The sequence below is a fragment of the Carcharhinus amblyrhynchos genome, chromosome 2 (assembly GCF_965287045.1).
Source record: "Carcharhinus amblyrhynchos chromosome 2, sCarAmb.v2.hapA, whole genome shotgun sequence".
Lineage (NCBI taxonomy): Eukaryota > Metazoa > Chordata > Chondrichthyes > Carcharhiniformes > Carcharhinidae > Carcharhinus > Carcharhinus amblyrhynchos.
In genome coordinates, this window is record NC_137325.1 from 31,477,179 (window position 1) to 31,502,182 (window position 25,004).

At 40.3% G+C, this 25,004-nt stretch overlaps 1 protein-coding gene across 1 annotated transcript in view; it reads right to left on the bottom strand.

Moving 5' to 3' along the window:
• kdm1b (lysine demethylase 1B) overlaps nucleotides 1–25,004 on the bottom strand; it is a 145,348-nt gene that overhangs the window by 12,161 nt on the left and 108,183 nt on the right. The window contains exons 16-19 of the mRNA XM_080204011.1: nucleotides 22,603–22,677; nucleotides 18,915–19,031; nucleotides 16,526–16,651; nucleotides 12,188–12,310 (exon numbers count right to left, since the gene is read on the bottom strand). Of these exons, the coding sequence (XP_080060137.1) occupies nucleotides 12,188–12,310; nucleotides 16,526–16,651; nucleotides 18,915–19,031; nucleotides 22,603–22,677 (441 nt within the window). The remainder of the gene's footprint in view (nucleotides 1–12,187; nucleotides 12,311–16,525; nucleotides 16,652–18,914; nucleotides 19,032–22,602; nucleotides 22,678–25,004) is intronic.

Below are 25,004 nucleotides of genomic sequence, written 5' to 3' on the forward strand. Positions count from 1 at the left end.
ATTACAGGGTCAACGGCAGGGTTCCAAGGAATGTGGAGGAACAGATATTGGGGGCCATATCCACAGATCTCTGAAGGTTGCCACTCAAAGTGGACAGAGCCGTGAAGAAGGCTTATAGTAAGCGTTTATTAACAGGGGGATTTGAGTTTAAGAGCTGTAGGGTTATGCTGCAACTGTACTGGACGTTGGTGAGACCACGTTTGGAATATTGTGTTCAGTTCTGGTCACCTCATTATAAGGAGGATGTGGAAGCATTGGAGAGAGTGCAGGGGAGATTTACCAGGATGCTGCCTGGTTTGGAGGTAGGTCTTATGAAGAAAGGTTCAGGGAGCTGGGGCTTTTCTCTTTGGTGCGGATTAGGATGAGAGGTGACTTAATAGAGGTTTATAAGATGATGAGAGGGATTGATAGAGTGGATTTGCAGAGACTATTTCCTCGGGTGGATGTAGCTGTTACTAGGAGGCATAACTTTAAGGTTCATTGTGGGGGATATAGGAGGGATGTCCGAGGTACATTCTTCACCCAGAGAGTGGTTGGGGTGTGGAACAGACTGCCTGCTGTGATAGTGGAGTCAGACACTTTAGGAACTTTCAAACGGTTATTGGATAGGCATATGGAGCACTCCAGAATTATAGGGAGGGGATAGCTTGATCTTGGGATTGGACATAGCTTGGCACAACATTGAGGGCCAAAGGGCCTGTACTGTGCTGTAAGGTTCTATGTTCTAAATCTCACATAAGTGATATCAGTTTAATGTTAGGTGAAAGAACTGTTAGTCTCAGAGCAAATCACATTAAGGATTTGATTCTTGATGCTCAGGAGAATTGTCCAATAAATGTAACATGAACAACTTAATTAGCTCTTAACTGAGTGAGGGATTGGGAAAGCAACGGTTGGGAAAAAGGCTGAACTGGAACAAATTCAAAAACAGATCGAGAACTGTGATAAAATCAAATTACTGTGGATGCTGGGCTTTGACAAAGGGTCATGTGGACTTGAAACGTCAGCTCTTTTCTCTCCTTACAAATGCTACCAGACTTGCTGAGATTTTCCAGCATTTTTTCTCTCTTCAGAGCTCTGATCGCTACAGGGAACTCATTTAACAAGTTGTCAGTTCATCTTAACAGTACTTCCGAGGGATATCAAGAATGACAGGACAACAATTATCAAAAAAGCCAAATGTGGGAGATGGAGCTGGAGCTGGAATGGGCTCAGACTAATCTAGGGGCAAAGGAGAAATAAGGAGCTCAGATCTCAGCAGAAGGTTGGTTGATGCAGTAGATAATAGAAAGTGATTGGTAAATTAAGCCACATAGTGAAGATGGGCTAGAGAGAACTAGGCAAAGCAGCAATTCAGGCAGAGCAAGAAATTACATGCCAGGATAAGACTGCTCAAATGGTTACATTAAAAAAAAGGCACAGAAACAATATGGTAACATGGTCAATGGAACATATGCCAAATAGAAGTGCAAGGAACGGAAGAAACTTTATCACAGGACCCAAGTACCTTCACAAGTGACAAACTGATATTGTGCAAGAACTCAGGACATAAGACCATGTTATAGTGTGAAGAAGGTACTTGCATGCATTGTAGAATAAGATGCTCAACAGAAAAAAGGATCAAAGAAGAATTGGAGAGTGACACCATCCACAAGAGTTAAGTATATGATCCATGATCAGTGTACAGGTTAGGACAGAACTCAGGAAACAGAAGACTTGTATACAAGAATCCCATATTTGTAGTTAGAGTTTTCTAAAAGTATTATGTTAAATGCGAGATTTAAGATCCCTTCATTGAACAATTGCCACCTCAATTTACTAATGTCTAACTTTGTACACAATATTTATTTAGAACATAATATTCAATTTTTAAGTTTGTATAAGAAAGTTAAAGGGGGAGAGATTTTGTACAGGTGGTGTCCGTCCCTAAGACAGTACAGCAAAACTGGTCATCTGACTTGATGGACCAATGGGAACAGAGTGGGTGATCACATCACAGAATAGTCTTTTCTCAGTCAGAACATCTCTGGCAGTCAAATAACAAACATGTAAAGGCTTTCTGGAGCCCTACTCCAGGTAGCCCAGGGCTGCAACCTCCTGTAATTAGTTTTAATTATCAATAAATATCTTTTGTTCTGAACAAAGTCAGCTATAATTGGATGTCCCAGTAGATTCAAGAACGTAATCATTTTGGCTACAGCTAAGGGACAAAAAGGGTGCAATTATGTTGTTTAATAAAGCATATGGACCGCCAGCTAGTGAGAACAATGTAGAAGATCAAATCTGCAGGGACATTACAGAGATGCAAACATTATGGAGTATTTTTAGTGGGAAACTTTAATTATCTGAATGTGGATTGGGACAGTAGTAAAGAATAGAGGGGGACAAAAGTTCCTAAACTGTGTTCAAGAAAATGTTCTTCACAGTCTGTGTCCAGTCCAACAAGAAAGGATGTCCCGTTGGACCTGATTCTCGTGAATGATGTGGACCAATTTGATCAAGTGTCAATGGGGAACATTTAGGAGACAGTGATCATTGTATTTATTGTAACCTTTACAATGACAACAGAAAAGGAAAATTGGCAATCCAGAGTAAAAATAATTAACTGGAGGACAGCAAACTTCAGTAGGGCAAGAATAGAGCTGAGCTGGTTAGAATGGAACGCAAGGATGGCAGGAAAAACTGTAGCTGAATAAAGAGGTACCTTCAAAGCAGAAATTGGCCGGACATACTCGAGGTATATTCCCTTAAAAGGAAAAGGTAGGGCAAACAAATCCAAACCTTCCTGGATGAAAAGGGAGATAGAAATTAAGATAAGGAAGAAAGGATTGGTTTGTGACAGATGTCAGGAAAACTGAAACCTTAAGAACCAAGGACAGCTGTAGAAGGCTCAAAGGGGACGTGAAAAACTCATGAGAGAAGTGAAGGGCTATCAAGTGTTTAGGAAGGATAGGCAGGAGGAAAGAGGGGGTGGCGTAGCTCTGCTGATTAAGGACAGCATCAAGGTGGTAGCAAGGGATGATATCGGAGCCAAAGAGCAGAAAGTGGAATCGTTGTGGGTGGAGATTAGGAGCAGCAAAGGGAGGAAGACGCTGGTGGGTGTCGTCTATAGGCCCCCGAATAATGATCTGGAGGTGGGGCGGGCTGTTAACGCGCAAATAAGTGCGGCGTGCAGGAATGGGACGGCAGTAGTTATGGGGGATTTCAATCTGCATATTGATTGGTCGACCCATGTTGGACGAGGTGGGCTCGAGGAGGAGTTCTTGGAATGCTGCCGGGATAGTTTCCTGGAACAGTGTGTGTTGGAGCCGACGAGGGAGCGAGCTATCTTGGATCTGGTGCTATGTAATGAGGCGGGTAGAATTAGGGACCTTGAGGTGAAGGATCCTCTTGGAGAGAGTGATCATTGTATGGTGGAGTTTCTGTTGCAGATGGAGGAGGAGAAAGTGGGTTCCCGGACACGCGTCCTTTGTTTGAATAGAGGGGAGTATAGTAGGATGAGAGAAGAATTGGCGAATGTGGACTGGGGGAGCGCGTTGGAAGGTAGGTCTGCTGAGGAGCAGTGGAGGATCTTTAAGGAGATCTTTCTTGGTGCTCAGCAGAAATTTATTCCGATGGTTAAAAAGGACAGTAGGAAGAGAGGTAATAAGCCGTGGATAACGAAGGAGGTGAAGGAAAGTGTTAAATTAAAAGCGGAGGAATTTAGAGTAGCTAAGAGCAGTGGGCGAGAAGAGGATTGGGAAAGGTTTAAATGTCAACAAAGATTGACAAAAAAGTTGATAAAGGAGGGTAGAAGAAGCTATGAAGCTGGGCTAGCGCTTAATATAAAAAAGGATAGCAAGAGTTTTTATAAATATATAAAAAGGAAGAGGCTGGCTAGGGTGAACGTTGGTCCCTTAGCGGATGAGAAAGGGGACCTAGTGGTAGGGGATGGGGATATGGCTAAGGTCTTGAATAACTTTTTTGTTTCTGTCTTCACAGAGGAGGACGTGAATAATTTGCCGGGTGTTAGCGATGGAAAGGTGGTAGGACTGGAGGGTCTTAATGACATTACTGTTACTAGAGAGGTGGTGCGCGACAGACTGGAGGGGCTGATTGTGGACAAGTCCCCAGGACCGGATGGAATGCATCCGAGGGTTCTGAAAGAAATGGCGGAGGTGATAGTGGATGCCTTGGTGGTTATTTTCCAAACGTCGCTGGATTCCGGGGAAGTGCCGGAGGATTGGAAAACGGCTAATGTTACGCCGTTGTTTAAGAAGGGTGCCAGGCAAAAGGCGGGGAATTACAGGCCGGTTAGTTTAACGTCTGTGGTAGGTAAAATGTTAGAATCCGTCATTAAGGAGGAAATTGCGAGGCATCTTGAAGGGAATTGCTTGATAGGGCAGACGCAACACCGTTTCATTAAAGGGAAGTCGTGTCTGACAAATTTACTGGAGTTCTATGAGGATGTGTCTAGGGCGGTGGATAGAGGAGAGCCGGTGGATATGGTCTTTCTGGATTTTCAGAAGGCGTTTGATAAGGTACCTCACAAGAGGTTACTGCAGAAGGTCAGAGGACATGGAGTTGGGGGTAGGGTGTTAGCGTGGATAGAGGATTGGTTGTCAAATAGGAGGCAGAGAGTGGGGGTCAATGGGTGCTATTCGGATTGGCGGTTGGTGACTAGTGGGGTGCCCCAGGGGTCGGTGCTGGGGCCTCAGCTATTTACCATTTATATAGATGATCTGGAGGAGGGAACCGAGTGTAGGGTGTCGAAATTTGCTGATGACACCAAGATTGGGGGAAAGGCAAATTGTGCGGAGGGTGTGGAGAGTCTGCAGAAGGATCTAGATAGGCTGGGCGAATGGGCCAGGAAATGGCAAATGGAATTTAATGTTGGCAAGTGTGAGGTGGTCCACTTTGGTAGGAAGAATGGTAGGAAGGACTATTACTTACGGGGCGAAAAACTGCAGCAGGCGACGGTGCAGAGGGACCTCGGGGTCCTTGTGCATGAGTCGCAAAAACCCAGCCTGCAGGTGCAGCAGGTGGTCAGGAAGGCGAATGGGATGCTGGCCTTCATAGCGAGGGGGATTGAATATAAAAGTAGGGAGGTCTTGCTGCAGCTGTATAGGGCATTGGTGAGGCCGCAGCTGGAGTACTGTGTGCAGTTTTGGGCGCCACACCTGCGCAAGGATATTTTGGCCTTGGAGGGAGTGCAGAGGAGGTTTACTAGGCTGATACCGGAGTTGAGGGGGTTGAGCTATGAGGAGAGGCTGAATAAACTAGGCTTGTACTCGTTAGAGTTTAGAAGAATGAGGGGAGATCTCATTGAGACGTATAAGATGATGAATGGGATGGATAGGATAGAGGTGGAAAGACTCTTCCCGCTCAAAAAAGACAGTAGGACTAGGGGGCACAGCCTCAAGATAAAGGGGGGGCGGTTCAGAACGGAGTTGAGGAGGAACTTCTTCACTCAAAGGGTGGTGAATCTCTGGAATTCTCTGCCCGTTGAAGTGGTGGAGGCTGCCTCGCTAAATATTTTTAAGAAGCGGGTTGATGGGTTTTTGATAAGAGAGGGGATTAAGGGTTATGGGGAGAGGGCGGGAAAGTGGAACTGAGCCACGACAGATCAGCCATGATCTTATTGAATGGCGGGGCAGGCTTGAAGGGCCAGATGGCCTACTCCTGCTCCTATTTCTTATGTTCTTATGAATAATGAGAACAGACTGGCAGCCAACAAAGAAAATCCCAAAACTTCTATAGGCACGTAAATAGTAAAAGGGTGATAAATAGAACAAGACTTATTAGGAACCTAAAAGGGAATTCACACATGGGGGCAGGGGGTATTGCTGAGGTATTAAATGAAAAGTTTACACTGGTCTTTACCAAGGAAATAGATGCTTCCGCAAAAGGTTCAAAATTGATCGGGAGGAAGTGTTGAATAGGTTATGAATTTCTGTAGCGTGTTTGGGATTGTTTCCTACGGCAGCAAGACTTGCATGCAAGAAGGGGTCAAGCATCACTGGATCTAGTACTGAGCAATGAATCTGATTTAAGTATGACCTGGTTATTTGTGAGCACTTGTCAAAAAGTGAACATAACACAATCGAGTTTAGTTTAGCATTTGTAAAAGATAAGCAAAGATCGGACACTAAAATTTTGGATTTAAGCAAGGCTTTAATAGGATGAGGCAAAGACTGTCCACAATACATTGGGAAACAATGGTCATGGGTAGAATAACCAAGAAACAGTGGAGGATATTCAATGAAACATTTAATGCTATTCAGAAGCAGTTTGTGCCCAAAAGGAGGAAAAGCTATGCCTCATAAAAAAAAGCTACGGATTTCTAAGAATGTAAGGGACAGTATAAAAGTAAAAGAAAGGGTTTATAAGAATGCAAAGGATAGTACAGATCTGACAGAATGGGATAAATACAAAGACCAACAAAGGACTTCAAGGCAGCTTTTAAGAGCAGCAAAAAGAAATTATGAAAGGAAACTTGGAAGGGACATAAATTACAAAAAAAGGAGACTTTATTAGGGTAAGCTACTAGTTAAAAACACCATTGGGGCACTGAAGACAGAGATGACCATGGAGAAATGGTAGCCTTGTTGAACGAGTATTTTGCTTCCGTATTCACTGCAGAAAAGGGGGATACCTTGCCGGTAGTCCCAAGGAAACAGAGAGGATATGTAAATAGAATTAGCTTAAGTGAATAATCAATAAGGGGAAGCCAATGGAACTGGGGAGTGACAAATTCTCCAGGACCTGATGGATTCCATCAATGCATGTTAGATGTAGGAGAACACATTGGTGGTGCTCTAAGACTTCCCTCGATTCAGGAGCCATACCCTCTTTAAGGGTGACAGAAGGAAACCAAGGAATTAGACCAGTCAGCCTAACATCTGTGGTGGAGAAATTGGGTGCCATTAATCAAGGATAGGATAATCGATCATTGAGAAATTTCAGTTAATCGGAGAGAGTCAGCACCATTCATGAAGAGTAGGCATGCCTGACAAACCTCAGAATAATCTGAAGAGGTGACAAAGATGGTGGACAGAAGTCAATGGATGTTCTTTATATGGACTTCCAGTAGGATTTTGATAACAATCTCTTGTGTGGGACCTTTAAGTAAGGTGGATGCCCATGGATATGAAGGTAGATTGTGGACATGGAGAGGAAATTGATTGAGCAAAAGAAAAGAGAGTTGTAGTAATGGGTGAGTACTCAAATTGGGAGGATTTGACTACTGGTGTCACTCAAGGGGCCTCAATTATTTACAAGATTCATTAATGACTTAGATAATGGCATCAAAAATCAAATATCCAAATTTGTAGATGACACAAAATTGGGCAGCATTGTAGATAATGTTGAGGACAACATAAAACTAAAACATAATACTGATAAAGTGGGCCAAGCTGTGGCAACTGGATGTTAATAGAAACAAATATGAGGCTATCCATTTCAAATCAAGAAAGGATAGATTAAGGTCTCTTTTAAAGGAGACACAAAGTTAAATTCAGTGGATGTTCAACGAGATTTGGGGGTTAGGTCATAATTCCTGAAAATGCCATGAACAGGTGAAGAAAGTAGTCAAGGCGACCAACAGAATTCTGGGTTCCATATCTAAAGGGCTGGAGTATAGGGATGCAGATGTTATACTGCAGTTGTACAAAACCCTACTTAGACCTTAAGAATACTGTGAATAGGTATGGGTACCACACCTTAGAAAGGATGTTTTGGTCCTGCAGGGGGTTCAATGCAGATTTATAAGAATGATATCTGAATTTCAGGGCTTGTTACAAGTAGAGATTAGACAAATTAGGCATTTATTCTCTCAAATGCAGAGGTTGAAGGTGATCTCATAGAAGTCTACAAAATATTTACAGGGAAGGACAGAGAATATAAGGATAAGCCGTTTCCACTAGGCTCTGAAAATGGGGGTTCATAATTTAAAAATTAGGTGAGATGTTAGAAAATATCTCTACACCCCGAGAGTGGAGGAGGTTTGGAACTCAAACCTAATGATTGAACCAGCATCCACCACCATTTGAGGAATTGAGTATGTGATAGACACATTTTTATTGAGAAGGGGTATTAAGGGATATAGGCCTAGCACGGGTACATGGAATTAAGCCATAGGTCAACCATGATCTTACTGAATAACGGAGCAGGCTTGAGGGGTTGAATGACCTACTCCTGTTTCTCTGTTCCCTCCATGTGGTTGCAGTGTACATCACCCAATGTTTGCTCCACAACACTTCTCAAATCTGTGATCTGTACAACCTAGAGCAGTAATAGGCATATGGGAACACCACCACCTCCAAGGTACAATCATGACTTCAGAAATAAAATGCTGTTCCTTCAATGTCAGGGTCAAAGTCCTGGAACTCCTAACAGCAGATTGCAGCCTTTTTTAAAAAAAAGATGACTCACATGACCTTCAGGAGCAATTACGGATGAACAATAAATGCTGGCATGTCAACACCACAGTGTGTGAACGAATATACATAAAAAGCACTTCATAGTAACTTTATTGCAATGTTAATGTAAGTGGATATGTGACACTAATAAATAAACTTTAAAACTTTAGTTGCCAGAACCAATAATCTGAGCCAGCAGAATCTTCTGAATCATTTTGAATGCTGGCTATTTGAGGTGCACCTATGAGTCATGAGTTAGATTGACACTTTTCATGCAAACTCCTTAATCAAAAAGCTGCACTTTGAACTTTGTTTACTATGCAAGATGTGCTCTGCCATTGACCATGATGCAAGCTTCACAACTCTAAAGTAACACAGAGGCTGGATAATGGTCAAAGAAATGTAGTAACTAATATTTGTATTCCATAACCATACTTGCTCATGGCATGACAATCTGCACATTTACTGAATTTCAAACTGAAATTCATCAACAAGGTTTAAACTTTACAGAAGTGTAAATGTACCATCTAAATTACTTATGAGAACTAAATGCAGCAGAAGCTACTAGCATTGGAAAAGAAAAACAGATGCACTGTTCAGAAAGAGCCAACAGTTGAAACGACCAATTATTACTGCCATGCTCTTGAAAGCACAAGCTTTTTCTCCTAAGACTTGTCTTTCATTTTTGGCCAGCCAGTAAGTTAGCAAGTATTTAGTTTGCATGGAAGGAAGGTGGAGATGCTGTTCGCATAAGTAGCTATCTTAACTTCTGAGTTTAAAAGGGCACAGATGAATGTGACTGGTTGGGGCTCAATCTGTGAGCCAGCTGTGTTCTGAGAAATAAAAATTGACGTGTAACATCAACAGTCAATGATTGGTTAGTGACTATTTTGATTATTTATCTTTCAAACTCGAATAATTCTATGGTTTCATTAGTATTAGGTTTACTAATAGCAATAAAGCTTACTAGGAGCAGTAAGGAGGTGGCTTCTGGTCTCCAATTTGTAACAAATATTCTGAGAAGTAAAGGAAGGCATGGCAAGGCAGTTCAGACCCAAAATGCCCATCCTGCAATATCTGGAAAATCGTGGATGCTGCCTCCTATGGCCGAGATGATGAAGGAAGCATAACCAGATGCAGAAATGTGAGCTCTGGATTTTAGAATTCAAGTGACAGGAGGTATCACTGTGGTGCTTCGGTGAGGCTAAGAACTGCAGATAGCACATTTAGAGAGATGATCACATTGTACAGGCAAAGGGGGAATGGGTGATTGCCAGACAGTCAAGAGTCTAGCACATTCCATCTTCATAATTCCAACATCAAGAGGAAAATAAATATTGCCTTGGATGGCTAGAGACTTAAATACAATCCTCCCCATTTTACCTACACATTACTCTTGATAGAACCCCCAATTGGCTGCTCAAACAATAAAAAATTAAAACACGCAACAATCTTCTCAGTAACCAAAAGAGTAAATCTCAGCAGATCTGGCAGCATCTGTAAGGAGAGAAAGGCTTTTAACCTTCTTAGTAAACTGTCCAGTATCTCTTGGGAATCACAGGCCAAGAGCCTAATATCTTCTGCTCATGCCATGGTATACTCAACTACAGAATAATGTGTCCCAAAGTGGTACCAAATTGTCCACAGCCAACTTATCAATGTGAAACTCAACTCAACAAATTGCATCATTACAGGTATTCTTCGACCAACTCAGTTGCCAGACATGAGCAACATCGGCCACCCTGTTACCTGCACATTGGGAAATTTATTGCAACAGGCAGTCTACTCCACTCCGAGTCTGCCTTATTCAATGATCTTCTCAACCCATTAACAGTATGCCTTCCCTCACTCCACCCCATATGGTTAAACCCACCACATCAAGGAGGAACAGATTTGCCAGAAGAAAATATCCATCAGAAGCTATTCTCTCAGCACAGATTTCATTGTTTGTTCACTGGGGTTTGGTCTCCAAAAGCAATACTGGGCTCTTTTAAACCATTTTTAGACTGACCACTAGTAGCAGTGATATTGCCAAGACCATCCAGGTTGCAGCTGAGCTGCAGTCCAAACAATAACTCATCATGGATGATCCACTATCTAAACCTGAAGGCAGGCTTGAAGAACCTCATCTAGCTTTTGACAAAGGCATTGCTTGGCTCTGTGATTATGTACACACTCAATAAATAAACTCTGATCCTAGGTTGCAAATGTAACAAGTTATCTATGTAATATAACACGGCTTAAGTTAAATTCATTCTTGTCTGGTTTCTGGCTGAGTACTTTAATGAGTCTCTGTATCATGGTCAGAAGAGTGAAATCTGGCTGACTGTATAACAATGATGTAGCCAATTTCTTTTCCTTTACCCTATCATAACCTCTACTATATTTGAATTTTTAAAAGGTGTTCAAAAAGATATGACAGGTTGTTGCATAACCTCAGGCCTCATGGATTAAGATATCACCTTGGAGATTGAGGATTGGTTAATGGACCTGATGAATAAAAGGATCATTTTTGCTTCAACTGGGTGAAACTAGTGAGGTACTGCAAGGACCATTGCTTAGGGCTCAGCTATTTACAATCTGTATCAATGATTTATATGAGAGCTTTAAGTTTATCATATCCAAGTTTTCTGATGATCCAAAGCTTGATAAGAAAGTAAGCTTTGAGGTAGATGCAGAATGGTTTTGAAGGGTTACGAATTTGTTTAAGTGATTGAGCAAGAAGGTTGCAAATGGAGCATAACATTAGGAAATGGAATAGGAAGAATAGCAAAATTTAAAAGGTGAGGCCAGAAGATCTGGGAGTCCTTGCAAACAAATCACAGAAAATTAATATGCAGGTACACGAAAAAAAAAGGAAGACAAATGATATTTGATCTTTCTCAACTATCAGAGCAAAGAAGTCATGTTCAAGTATTTAGAGCTTTACTGGGATCGCACCTGGAGTACTATGTATAATTCTAGTGTCTTTACCTAAGGAACTATATACTTAGAGGGTGCAACAAAGCTTCACTACATTGATTACTGGTATGAGTGGGCAATCCTATCAAGGAAAATAGAGCTGAATGAGTTTATATTTTCCGGAGTTTAGAAGAATGAGCAGCGATCTCAGTGAAACATAAAATTCAGAGAGAACTTGAGAGTACTGAAAGATTGTTTGGCTGAAATATCATGAACTTCAGGATAAGGAGTTGGTCAACCAGGACTGAGATCAGGAGAAATATGTTTACTCAAGAGTTGCAAATCTTTGGAATTCTCTACCCCGTTAATTAGGCTGTTTAAGATTGGTAGAATTATTGATAGAATTATCAGAATCAAGGGATACGGAAATAGGCTGCAAAGAGGAGATGATGCAGAAACTCAACTATGATCTTATTGAATGGGTGAGCAGGTACAATGGGCTGTATTATCTGTTCAAGCTACCACTACCTTTGTTCTTATCTCTGAAAACTTTTGAACATAAGAATCTTTAAGCAACATAGTGAAATTTGCGATTATACAAACTTAACACATATTTGAGAATGTATCCAATATCAGCATGCAAAGCCTTCGACATATATCAATATTCGTAACCCCACCTTTCTTTCAACCTGAACACTGGTATGATGCTTCAACATTATTTTTTGCAACACAAGAATTTGCCCAGAATGTTATATTTATTATGCAAGTACAAACAAATGATCTCCACAAGAATTGCTAATATTTCTTGAAATGTTTTATGGGGAAAAAAGAGTTTTTACAAAAATTTATTTTATTTTAAATGGTATTTAAATTCTGCATTGAATTACCTCTTCCTTAAAAAGTTCTCGCAGGACGTTCATACATAATTCCACCACTTCTTGTTCTTGCATATCCCGAATTAAGGCCACTGCATCTCCACTGATCACAGACATCAGAACACAATGCTCACCCTGTGGAAGTTTCAAAACATATAGAACTGGAATTAATGCAGCAGTCTTAAAAATAATCCAGGACTTGCTGACAAAGGAAAAAAATCCTCAAAAAATTAACGCAGCTGAACACAAAAATTTTAAGCAGTAATGCCATTGATGTGTTTGTTGCCTTTCTATGGTCAAGTTCATATTTGACTCTTAAGCTAAGCAAGAGTGAACACCTGCATAGAAACAGTTCTGGATCTAGAAGAGTCATGCAGACAAAGAAGCTTCTGAGCTTTATCACTCAAATTCTGAAAACTATTTGCTTGGACTAATGCACAATGTTGAGGTGTAACTGCAGCAGGTTTTGCCTCTCTGATACAAACATGGATATCATCCTTAAACACCTTATTTGATATGATCTTTTCCTTAAGCACCAGCAACTCTTATGATGCTGATGCAGTCCATCTCCTGGTTGGCTACAAGCCCAGATTCAGGTTCCTTTCAAGTTGTGAGCCATTTGCTTTGACAGGGTGCACCCTGATGTAGTCCGTCCTTGGCCACACTCTTGCCCTCCCATACAGCGCTGGTGCACTAAAGGGCTACAAGATCTGAACTGCATTGTGAAGGTACTTGGCAAAATCTGTTGCAAGGAAAATCACAAATTATTCTCTTCAGCAGTGCACTCTATAAACAGAGAGGGGGAGCATTGGAGAGGGTAATTTTAATGAGAGGTGTTGATTTAGGGATAAATGTCAACAGTGTAGCTCTTAATCAACTGCAAGCTCTTCCAATCATGAAACTTTTAGGGTTTTAAAGGCAATTCACTGGAACATTTATTAGATGAAATCTTGTATTGAGTGGGCAATAAACTTTGGCCTAGCCAGCGGTGCCTACATCCCATGATCAAATGAGAAAAAACATAAGGAGCTATTAGTACTAAAAGCATAGCCATGGAAGTAGGTTTTAACGACCAATTTAAAAGGGGAAGAGCGAGGTTTTGGGAATTAATTTTTTTTGGATCTAAGCTGCTGGAACTTTGTCCCAAAGCAGAGTACATGATGGGTGTTCCAGATTCACAACATCAAAATAACCATGCGCTCACACACAAGACACAAGCAAAAAGTGGTGACATGAGATGGAGAGAGATGCTGCTTCTGCTAGAGGCAAAGGCAAAAACTGCAAGCTAAGGTGGCTCCACAAGGGAATGGGCCCATGTTGCACTTAGGCAAGTCACCTTTCACGGGGGTCTTGGCAGCAAATCGGGAGAGGCAGTGAGTCAATGGCAGGAAGCAAGTTAAGAGTTGGTAAGTTGTCATTAAGAATTAGTAAAAGGATTTTTGGGACAGTTTGGTTCATGGTAAACAATTGGTTTTTAATGCAAAAATTGAACACTGCTGAAGAGAGCCAAGGCTTTTTGCCTTGTACACATCACGACATACACAAGAATGCCAAATTACAAATCATCTCAACAATTCATACCCCAGGAGAAAAGAATACTGGTTGACTGGCAAGGGGATTTTAAAACTTTGCTGTGAAGGGGATATAAAATTGTGTTCTCCATGGTGAAATATTGGTCAGAGTTGATTTGCCAACCAATCAACAACAGTCTCTCTTTTCAGCAATATTCAGGTAATGTAAAAACTACAGACTAGGAATGTAATGCTTTATGGGAAAGTGATTTTCATTTAACATGCTTTTGTTTAGTAGCCATGTTACTAGATTTATTAGGATGCTACAGGATCTTGATGATTTGAGTCATAAGGAGAGCTGGATAGACTGGGACTTTTTTCCCGGAAGCGGAGGCGGCTTAGGAGTGATCTTGTAGAGGTCTGTAAAATATCGAGGGGCATAGAGAAGATAGTCAACATCTTTTTGCCAAAGGTAGGGGAGTCTATAACTAGAGGGCATTGGTTTAAGGTGAGGGGAAAGATATAAAAGAGTCCAGAGCGACATTTTTTTTCCCACACAGAGGTGGTGAGTGTCTGGACAAGCTGCCAGAGGTAGTAATTGAGGCAGGTGCAATTTTATCTTTTAAAAACATTTGAACAGTTACATGGGTAAGATAGGTATAGAAAAATATGGCCCAAAGGTGGGCAATTAGGACAAGCTTAGTGGTTAGAAAAAGAAGAGGTGGCATGGACAAGTTGGGCCAAAGGCCTGTTTCCATGTCGTAAATCTCTATGACTGCATGTGCTAAACGAGGGATGGCTGTACTTCACTAGCTATTAAGCACCATGGAACATCCTTAGGTGGTGAAAGGCAAGTGTCCAAATGTAAACTCTGCCATATAGACTGAATTTCTGGTCGTACTCACATCATCAAAACACTGCAGTATATCGTCAACTGGTAACATGCTGTATAATCAGCTAATAAATTTTAAAGAAATTAAGATCAAATGAGTTACAGCTTGGTATAGTGAGATTTTGTTGGGTTAAGTTACATAAAGTATATAATTTTAACAGTCGTGTCTAAACAAAGGCAAATCGTTTCAATTGATCGTGCACATTACCTTGATATTGGGGCATATGATATGATTCATTCCACACATGGATGGAAAAAGTAGAGGAAATATTGGCCAAGACACATCTTTACAGATTTATAAAGTCAACACTGAATACAGTACACCAATCGGCACTTGCCCCCTTAGTTGTTTTGGCTTCAATTTACACCATCTAGAAGCCGAAGTAGTGGTTTTCTGCTGGCTACAATATCACAATGGAATATTGTAAAATACTAAAGTTTTGTTACAGCTGATTTATTTATTCTTAAAAATGCTCAATCTTCAAGTAAATAGACAGCAGGAAAAGGCTGTCCTGGAGCACTAACAAAGACATTGGCCTAACGGGAGCATGGTTTGTTGCAAGTGCATGGTACATTTTCTGCAAGTACATGGTAATGCACAGAATAAGTCTCTGTCAACTAGTTGGTATTACAATACTAGGATATATTTGAAGAACAATCAGACCTACAAAATAATGTAAGCAGTAAACTACTTTATTTTTGGTCTTCACTGTTGTTAATTCCTTTCTAGATTCATTCTAACATTAGCCTTAGACATATAGCCCGATTTTACCAAAAATTTGTACCCATTATCGTGGTAAATTCGGGCATTGGGCCTTTAACGCGATCTGCACCCGAATCCAAGCAGATCGTGGCTTTATCGACACCTGATTCAGGTGTGGAATCGGGCGGCCCAACAATTTAAGTGCATTACCATGCATTTAAATTGATTTAATGAACTGCACGCCCAACTTTACCACCAAATCCCATTTTACCGTCTTCTGGTCCGTTCCGGATCCACGTTTTTAGTGGCTTGCTAAATAAAAATCCGAAGCCGCTTTTTATTTTGCAGTGGAACCGCCGAAGCAGGTTCAGAGCCTGCAACAGCTCTCTGACCCAGATCATCCTGGAGGCGGAGGCAGTCAGAGCTTCTCTCTTCCCTACCCCCCCCACAAACAGTGAGCGATTGGGCCTACCCCCCCCCCCCCACCACCAAACAATGATCAGCCCTCTTGCCACCCCACGCCCACCCCCAGCAAGAGAATGACCTGTATCAGAGAGCTGTGCTTTCCGCATTTTTTTTTCCCTTTCCCAATGCGGGCGCACTGCTTCAGATTTTTTTCTAACTGTGCATGCACAGTTCAGAGCTCCAATCATTCTGGCAGCGCTAAGCCCCGCTCACAGAGCTGATAAGACTGCAGCCGGCAAAAAACATATGGATGCGCTGCAAAGAGGATTCCAGGCGCGGATCTGTATTATGCCTAGATCCGGCTCTTGGACTCAAAATGGTAAAATCAAGCCCATTAACAACAAACATACCACAGATTTCAGACGATTGAGAATTTGATGCAAAAATGAAACATCATCCGTGTCATAACATTGAACTTAATTGGGCACACACAGTAGTTTCCCTTTTATCAATGCTCTGAATTAAACAACAATGTAAATGCTGTCAATTAAAACCACAATTGGATTTAGCAGTTTTGTAATATCATATCAGTCAATTATGTCTGACAGACTAGTTGCCACATGCTTGCCCCCAATACACAGGATAGTAAGTAAGGAGCGAGGAGACACCTTTTCTTTAAAATAAAGTCCAACTTACTTTGGTTATTTTTCCCTATTTATCATTTTTGTTATTACAACCATATTTTTTCTATCAAATTTTTCACTTTATTTTAGCTTTAGGAAATTGGTCAATGCATTAAACACAAAATTAGCCCTAAAAAGCAAAATCAATTTACTTACTTGTGGATCCATTTCATAGAATACACCAAAAAGCCCACGTTTGCTGGGACTAGGAGGTATGTGGCCAAAAAAGTCTGCTCCCTGAATTTTTTTCTCCCAGAACTTGTATGGAAACTGTAAGGCAATCTAAAAGGCCAAAAAAAATCTGTTCAAGAAATTGGCTACTTCAGAAAATGAGTTATGATCAATATCCAAGCAAGCAATGGATTAAAAATCAAGTCGGAATGTCACTCTGCCCAAAATTACTTACAATCTACAAGAACCAAAACCTTAACTAAACTCAAAGCTCACAACCCCTAACATAGTTAGGATATTACACCCATCACTCCCCAAATGTTCAGCACCCTGATGAAGTCCTTACCCCTGGCACCAGGTAGACAGAAGGGAAGAGTGAGACAACAGGTGCCAGATGGCCAGAGAGACAGAAAACAAGATAGACAATGAGAGGGAAAGCATGTGTTAGAGAGAAAAATGCACTAGCCAGAGAGAGAGAGAGAGATACACAAACACAGCAGATTTACATATTTACATAAAATCTATTTTTAGTCTACAATTCTCTTACTCCCATTTATTTTGATTATTTGTGTGCACCAGATTTTTACTTATTACAATGTTGATGTTGCCTACTTGGCTAGTTTCAACTTTATCCTTTTAGATCTAATTAATGATTTTATTTTATATATTTATCTTTGCTTGCTTTATAGCATTTAGCTTTTGTTTCCACCTTATGTTTCCGATTCTGCAAATAATTTCTACTCATTAAATCCCCAATGCCATTTTAGTTTATTAGATCACTGTATTTTACAGATCCTCCCAGCTATGTACATGTACACTTTAATTGCACATTTTCCAATTCTACATACTACAAAAATGACAATTTTTAAAAATCTTCACCGAGCATAATCTCCAGATTGGACAACATTCTTCCTTGGCCAGCAGTTTCCCATTTTAGTTGCTAGCCAGCAACCAGGTTTATCTCCTATTTGAGAACTAACTGTATTCGTAGAAATACGTCCATCCATTTCCAAAGGTTCAAGCACATTGCACCTACATTTCCCCAGTCTGTTCATCCAAGTAAGATATGAGAGACTCCATCTAATTATAAATCATTTTAAGTCTTTAACAAAATGTATTTCTCCCCCACTTCACCCCCGCAATTCTTTCACTACATCACATCACAGTTTGAAAAAGACTTTTCACCACAATGTAGTCAATTAAACAAAAGTTTTCATTAATATTGAACACACTCCCCCAATTCTCCAATATAAAAAGTGACTTAAAATGTAATTTAATATAAAAAAGACATAAAATATAACTAGTTTAATCACTTATAAAGTTTCCACTGTTCATTTAGAACTTTTAATTCTTATTCCTTTCCTCAGTTACAAAACAATATTTTTGTCAACTTTATTGATGACACTGAACTTGGACGCATCCCACTTGGGGGGGGGGAAGCCAGGATATCTAATAGCTTCATACTTATCTGGACTGGCGGCAAGCATTAAAGATTTCTTTTTGAGCAACTGCCAGTAATTCCCCTTAGCATTGTTAGCTGGGTGCACCTAAAATTTGTAATCAAGGTCTTATAATTGGCACAGCACCCTTATTTATCCAGTTAGCCAGTACGCCCTCTCTCATTTACAAGTCTGCTTAAAAGGTGCTTTGATGCCTCATGTCAAGATACTTCTCTCCATTGTCACCCTGTTCCATTGATGTTCCTGCTAAGGTGTGCCTATGTTCAAAATTGGTTAAGAGTTGTTATTGAAAAGAACAGGCCATGCATAATAATAAAAAAATTGATTCCCCAAAAATGAGTGGGGTTTGAAAATCATCTTTAGGACCTCACACATAACAGTATTAACTCATTACCTCCATAGCAGTTGCACAGTAGTAGAAAAATTGATGAGCCAAAATAGACCCAGATATATATATGATAGGGAAATATCAGCTAATGAACTACAAGCCTAAAATTCTGAAGGACTGCCCCACTCCAGGGATACCAAGAGATTACAGTTCACATTTTTCACTTATTCCCAGGAAAACAATTAGCCTTTTTACAAATACAGTGATTACAAGCTGCCAATTCAACTGCATAACACTGGCCTCTCTGATCTTGACCACTAGCTAAACAACCAATCTTCCATGAGTCAGGCATGAATCTTCCAACACCAGTGGACTGACTGTTATGTAAAGTGAATAAGTGATATTCACTCAAATTGCTTCACACTGAAAAGAAAAGCAATATATTTAGATGCATAACTCAATTTGACAAGTTTACATATAGTCTATTAAAATTGAGCATAGTTTCTTGGAGCATTTTGTATTTTCAACTGACATCTGTGGTAATAAATTTGCTGTTGGCACCCAATTTTATTCAATGTGTACTTACCTTTTCAATTATCCCTTGGCCTAGACTGTTGATGGCCTTAATTTTCCTTTCAGGTAGAGGTGGATAAAATTGAATGGTGTTTTTCTGCAGCAGCGCTAGAGGAACTGTAATCAAAACCTGCCAAGACAACACTGTAACATTAGGTCAATTAACTCGACTATTGTACACTATGAAGATATTCTAAATAAGAACACATTTGTTAGGTGCACTGGCTATGCTAAATTCTCTCTGTGAACTTGAACGGTCACTGAAGTGTGGCAGCTAGGGGATTTTCTACAGTAATTTCATTGCAGTGTCGATGTAAACCTATTTGTGATAATAATCAATAAACTTTTAAAGAATTTTGTAACTTCAACAATTTGGAAGAGATCAATTATTTTCTTTCCTACCACTTGGCACTGTGCATAATTTGTAAGTTGGATCTAATAATGCTGTGCATGCAAAGGAATAAACTCTTAAAAACCTGAGGAATAATTTAGGATGAAACCCAAAAGGTAGCCCAAATCCTATACACCAGATTTACTACCTCTATCTAAAATCAAAGACTGAGCAAGCTGACTAACTCAGGTAAGTCCTCAGCCTCCTGAAAAAAGGCTGAGGACTAACCTGACACAAGTTTAAGCTTATGAAAGGGTAGGCTTTAGAAAACATTTCTCTTGTGGGAGGGCAAAGACAGAGAATGGTCATCTAAGGTCCACTGAGGTGCCAAGAGAGTTTTATTCGCATCTGGCTGTGCTACACCTGACACGGATGTGCATGATGACGACCGTGGATGCCTAAAATGGCATCAATACCAGCACTGTTGTAAATTGCTTACCTGGGATGATTAATATCACCAAAGTGACTACTCTTCAAAGATCAAATGATGCATGTTGGAGCATGCCAGGAAGTGCAAGGTAGCCTTACATACAAGCTCTCAATTTGTCGGCAATTTTGAAAATCAAAATTATGGACATTTTTGACAGAACTTCGCAGTGAAGCCAAAGTAAATATTGCTAATTTAAATGCAAATCTCAAGAAACTATTTAATGCAATATTGAAAGGACATCAATCTGAAATGTTAACTCTGTTTCTCTCCACAAATGCCACCTGGTCTGTTGGATTTATTCTAGCTTTTTTATTGTTATGACAAAAGACCAGTAGAACTGCTCATCTGCGAGAATCGCCACGGCCATTTCTGGTTTCTGCTTAACCTGGCCTTTCCACTAGATTTTTTGTTCGGATCTGGAAGCTCTGAATCATTTCCTTTCTGTATCATTTGTCTGGTTAATTTATTGTACTCTATTACCATCGTGACATCTTCCGATTCATTAGTCCAAAAACATGCGCGTTAGGTTGACTGACCATGCTAAACTGCCCCTTAGAGTCAGGGGGACTAGCTAGGGTAAATGCATGGGGTTATAGGGATAGGGACTGGGTGGGATTGTGGTCGGTGCAGATTTAATGGGCTAAATGGCCTCCTTCTGCACTATAGGATTCTATGATTCATCTCCATTTGAAATTTGCAATATCTGCCATATTCTACAAGACTAGAAGAGGGTGCTCTAGACCTTCCAGTCTCAGTCTTCTTCAATTTTGTATTACTGACTTCTGTCTAGCTCACGCTCTCTATCTAATTTCTATCAGCTTTCTCTTTCAATTTCTCAGACCCCTCTCTGAGAATTTCTCGAAGTCATAGTAGGGAGGGGATAGCTTGATCTTGGGATTGGACATAGCTCAGCACAACATTGAGGGCCGAAGGGCCTGTACTGTGCTGTAATGTTCTACGTTCTAAGTCTTCAGCTCCCCATTGAGAGCAATCCTTGCCCCCTAACTTCTCCTTACAGAAGACCCCTTACTGAGTTTGACACCCCAATAACTTAAAAACACCACCCCCACTCCTCACCTACAGGGCACTTCTACTGTGTAGGCTGACCACTGCCCCCTCCAATTGGTTCTAACCTCTTGTGTAAGCTAATGTGCTGCACTATGGCTAGGGAAGTCCGTCCCTGATCTTTCGGATTAAATGCACTGAACATTTTTTGTGCCCCCCCATCGCTTTAAGTGTGATTTCTTTAATCAGTGACACTGCCTTCGCTGCCTGCGTTACTCCTTCTATCTCACTCGGTGAGGTAAAGATATTCACCCTTTTTTAGGAGGCATGTTTCACCTTCAGACTCTGGTGACTCTAACCTGTCGCTCATCACCAAAAAGGCTACTGATGGGGTTTGAGGTGGCTGGGTACTGTCAGAAATTTCAGACAATACAAGACTCATGCAGCCAGTGTCTCAGCTTAGAGACACGACCTTTATTTTGACCAACAGCTGCAAGGAGAAATCAAAGAGTCAGGGCAGCTCCCAAGATGGAGCAACTAGACCTCTCCAATGAGTTCTGACATATATAATTCAAAACAAATCAATTATAGATTTTCTTATTACTCCTGCCTTTCATTAGCTTTAAATCAATCATCTTCAACATACATGAATGAGCAATAATACCTGTCATATACTTTAGCCCTCTGTCTTAATGGCATTTCATTGTTCCTTAGAATCTGAACGTGTCCTCTGACTTTGGCAAGCTCAACATTCTGTATCTTTTAGTAACCAGACACCAGCCACACAGTTTAAAGTGTACGTTCCCACAAGTTCCCCTATAGGTCACTGCAAACAGATTAACACATGATTCCACGCCTGGGCAGGCATCCATCTTATCTGGACAGTGAATAAACCCTATTTCATGAAGTTTGACTAAGTGTTCTGAATGCTCTTTCCATTAGGAACTCTGCTGATAAAACCTGCACATTTCCAAGGCTTCAATATTCCCTTAGAATATGGCTTAGTCCTAATGCTCTTTACCATGATGCTTTGCAGCGAACTGCCTTTGGCTAAAGTGAACAATGATTCTTAAAAATATATAATACATTCAAAATATCAGCATGTGTGTTTTTAAATCATGGTCAATCATTTAAATCTCTTACTGCATATGTGGATAAACTGCTTTCTTGTTAGCTTATAAGTCTGTTTTAAAGTTATTTAACTCAACGTAGGTAGTTCTGTCAGTGCCTTGATGTCTAATGGTTTAAAAATCTTTACTAACCTATTAGGATTTTCTCCCCTTACAGGCATCAACCTGAAACGTTAACCATTTCTCTCCACAGATGCTATCTGTGGAGTGTTTTTTTTCTAGCATTTTTTATTGTTATTACTGAAGACCAGTAGAACTGCTCATCTGCACATGACTAGTCCCTGTCAAAGCATCCTGTACCTAGTCTCCAGGAAATAACACACTCCTCATATAGGACTATCCACTTCAATTTTCTCTTCCTTTGGAAGAGGTCATACCCTCTGACATGACATGGCTCAAAGAAAGAAATCAAGTGGAGTGAGGCCAGAATCTGCAAGTTTCTCTACTTAATGGATACCACTACACCCCACATTGCAACCCCACTGAACCATTCCTTTGCATATTTGGACATGCATTTGCTTTCCATTAGCATATTGACAGAACAAATTATGATGTTTTAGAATCAAGGCAGATATTTTGAATTCCTTTCTTTTCATACATAATTCATAGTTTCTGTACTCCTACAGCATTAATAAATCTTTCGGTACTCATAATTGGAGCAAGGAAAATAGATTAGATTATGGTCAGATTATGTGATAACTTTCCACCCACAAGTTAATTATGAAAAGCTACTTTATAGATTTACCTTCTGAGTTGTCCACAACATTCCATTAGCTGTTCCAATGCGAATATCATCTCCTGAGTAATTAATGGTCTGTACCTATAAAGATTTTTAAAAAGATCAAATCGCCATAACTAAATCTGAAACACTTAATTTCTACTACTAGAGCAGAAAAAAAAACCATTTTTGATCAGTTTAAAACAAAATAACGGATGAAAAGTTGAATACAAAATTAGGAACAAACCATTAAAGTGAATTTGCACTGCATTGTAGCTCCTAACACCAAAATTAAATTACAACTTGCAGTCCTTTCAATGCTTTTCTTTTGTACTGTATTCTGCATCCCTATTGTGTTGACAGTGACAAGGTGGAGACTCATTTTTATTATACTCCAAGTTAATAGCAATGGCTTCTTAAGGAGTTTTTCAATCAATAAGTCATCACAGCAACAACTTTTTATGAAGTTTATTTATTAGTGTCACAAATTTACATTAACATGGCAATGAAGCTTCTGTGAAAATTCCCTAGTCACCACACTCTGGCACCTATTCAGGTACACTGAGGGAGAATTTAGCATGGCCAATCCACCTAACCAGAACATCTTTTCAGACTATGGGAGGAAACCCATGCAGACACAGGGAGGATGTGCAGACTCTGCATAGAAAGACAGTGACCCCAGCTGGGAATCGAGCCCAGGTCCTTAGTGCTGTGAGGCAGCAGTGCTGATCACTGTGCCACCATTGTTGCCCTTGTGGGATACTGAATGAGATTAAAGTAGATAAAGGAGTAGTAATTAAAATGAATAAGTAACCTGATCTAGACAGAATGCATTCCCAATCACAGATTGAAGGAATGGCAGAAATTGCGGCATGCAATTTCTGCCCTTTTTGCAATTCTTTTTGGATACAAAGGTGGCACTAAAGGATTGCAAATGATACACATGTTCAAAAAAAACAATTACAGCCAAGTCAGTTTAATGGTGGAGAAATGAAAATTCAGAAGAAAATGTACATCTTGGACAAAATTGTGTTTAATTAATTTTAATTAACAGTAAAGTGGATGGGGCAATACAGCTGATGTGTATACTTCTTTTCAAAAGGCGTTACATAGCATACCACTTAGAATCATAAAATCCATGGAGTGTAGAAGGAGGCCTTTTGGTTCATTGGGTTCGCACCGGATCTCTGACAGACAGCATCATACCCAGGCCCACTCCATCCCCAAAACCTCACTAATCCCCCAAATCTTCGTATGTTTGACACAAAGGGACAAGTTAGCATGGTGAACCCACCCAACCTGCACATTTGGATTTCTCTTGTTTATGAACAAAAATGAGGTTTCAGGGATAAAAAAGTAGCAGCATTGACACAAAATTGGCCATAGGATAGAAAACAGAACCTTTGTGTGCAAGACATTTTGCAGTTTTACAAGTACAAGATGGACAGCCAAGTAATAGCACTGTGTATTGAGGCAGAATCCTGTAGAGAACAGTCTGATTCAGGTGATGAGAGCTGCATGTGGAGCCGTCATTGAAATTTCATTCACAGAGATGTGATTTTTTTTTGCATGGAGAATGTGGATCCTGTCAACATTTGAAGTAGGCTGACCCCTGGAAGCTCTACAGTTGGATCACTCACCAGAGTATTGGTGATATTGGTGCTAGCGTAGAGGTTGCACTATTTGTTCTTTCCAGCAAAAGCTGCATTGCTCAAAGCATTCCCAGAGCTCCAGAAAGATGCAAGTTACTTGATTAGCATATTCGGTAAATTCTGAAGGTATTCATAGATTAACAATTCTGACTTATCGTGAATATGGTTAAACATGTTCAGCATTTTTGTCTTCGAGCACATGTCAGGAGGTGGGAAATTCGACAAGATTGGAAGTCATTGTAAAGTTGATTTCAGCGTCCTGCTCATTTTCTGCATTGACATGCTGTGGAATAGTGCTGTAGCATTTTACATGGCTGTGCTCCGACAGTTACAATGATTGACAATTGATCAGGCTGGATGCAGGCAAAGGTATTCACTAGTATTTAGTACTGAGACCATTGTTGTTTATGAGAAATAGTAGCAACTTGAACTTGGGGCACAATTTTGAAATTTGTAGATTACACAAAACAAAGCAGTAAACTATGAGGAAAATAACAATGGGTTTAAAATGGGCATAGATTGGAGAAATGGGGAGATATGGGACAGAAGAAATTCAAAGCAGAAAAGTATGAGGTGATATATTTTGGGATGAAGAATAAATGTACATTACAGGTTAAACAGTACAATTTTAAAGAGGGTGCAAAAGGGTGCTTGAATATCTTTGGCTTTTAAAATAAAATTATTCACAGAATAATAAGAACATAAGAAATAGGAGCAGGAGTAGGCCATCCAGCCCTTCGAGCCTGCCCCGCCATTCAATAAGATCATGGCTGATCT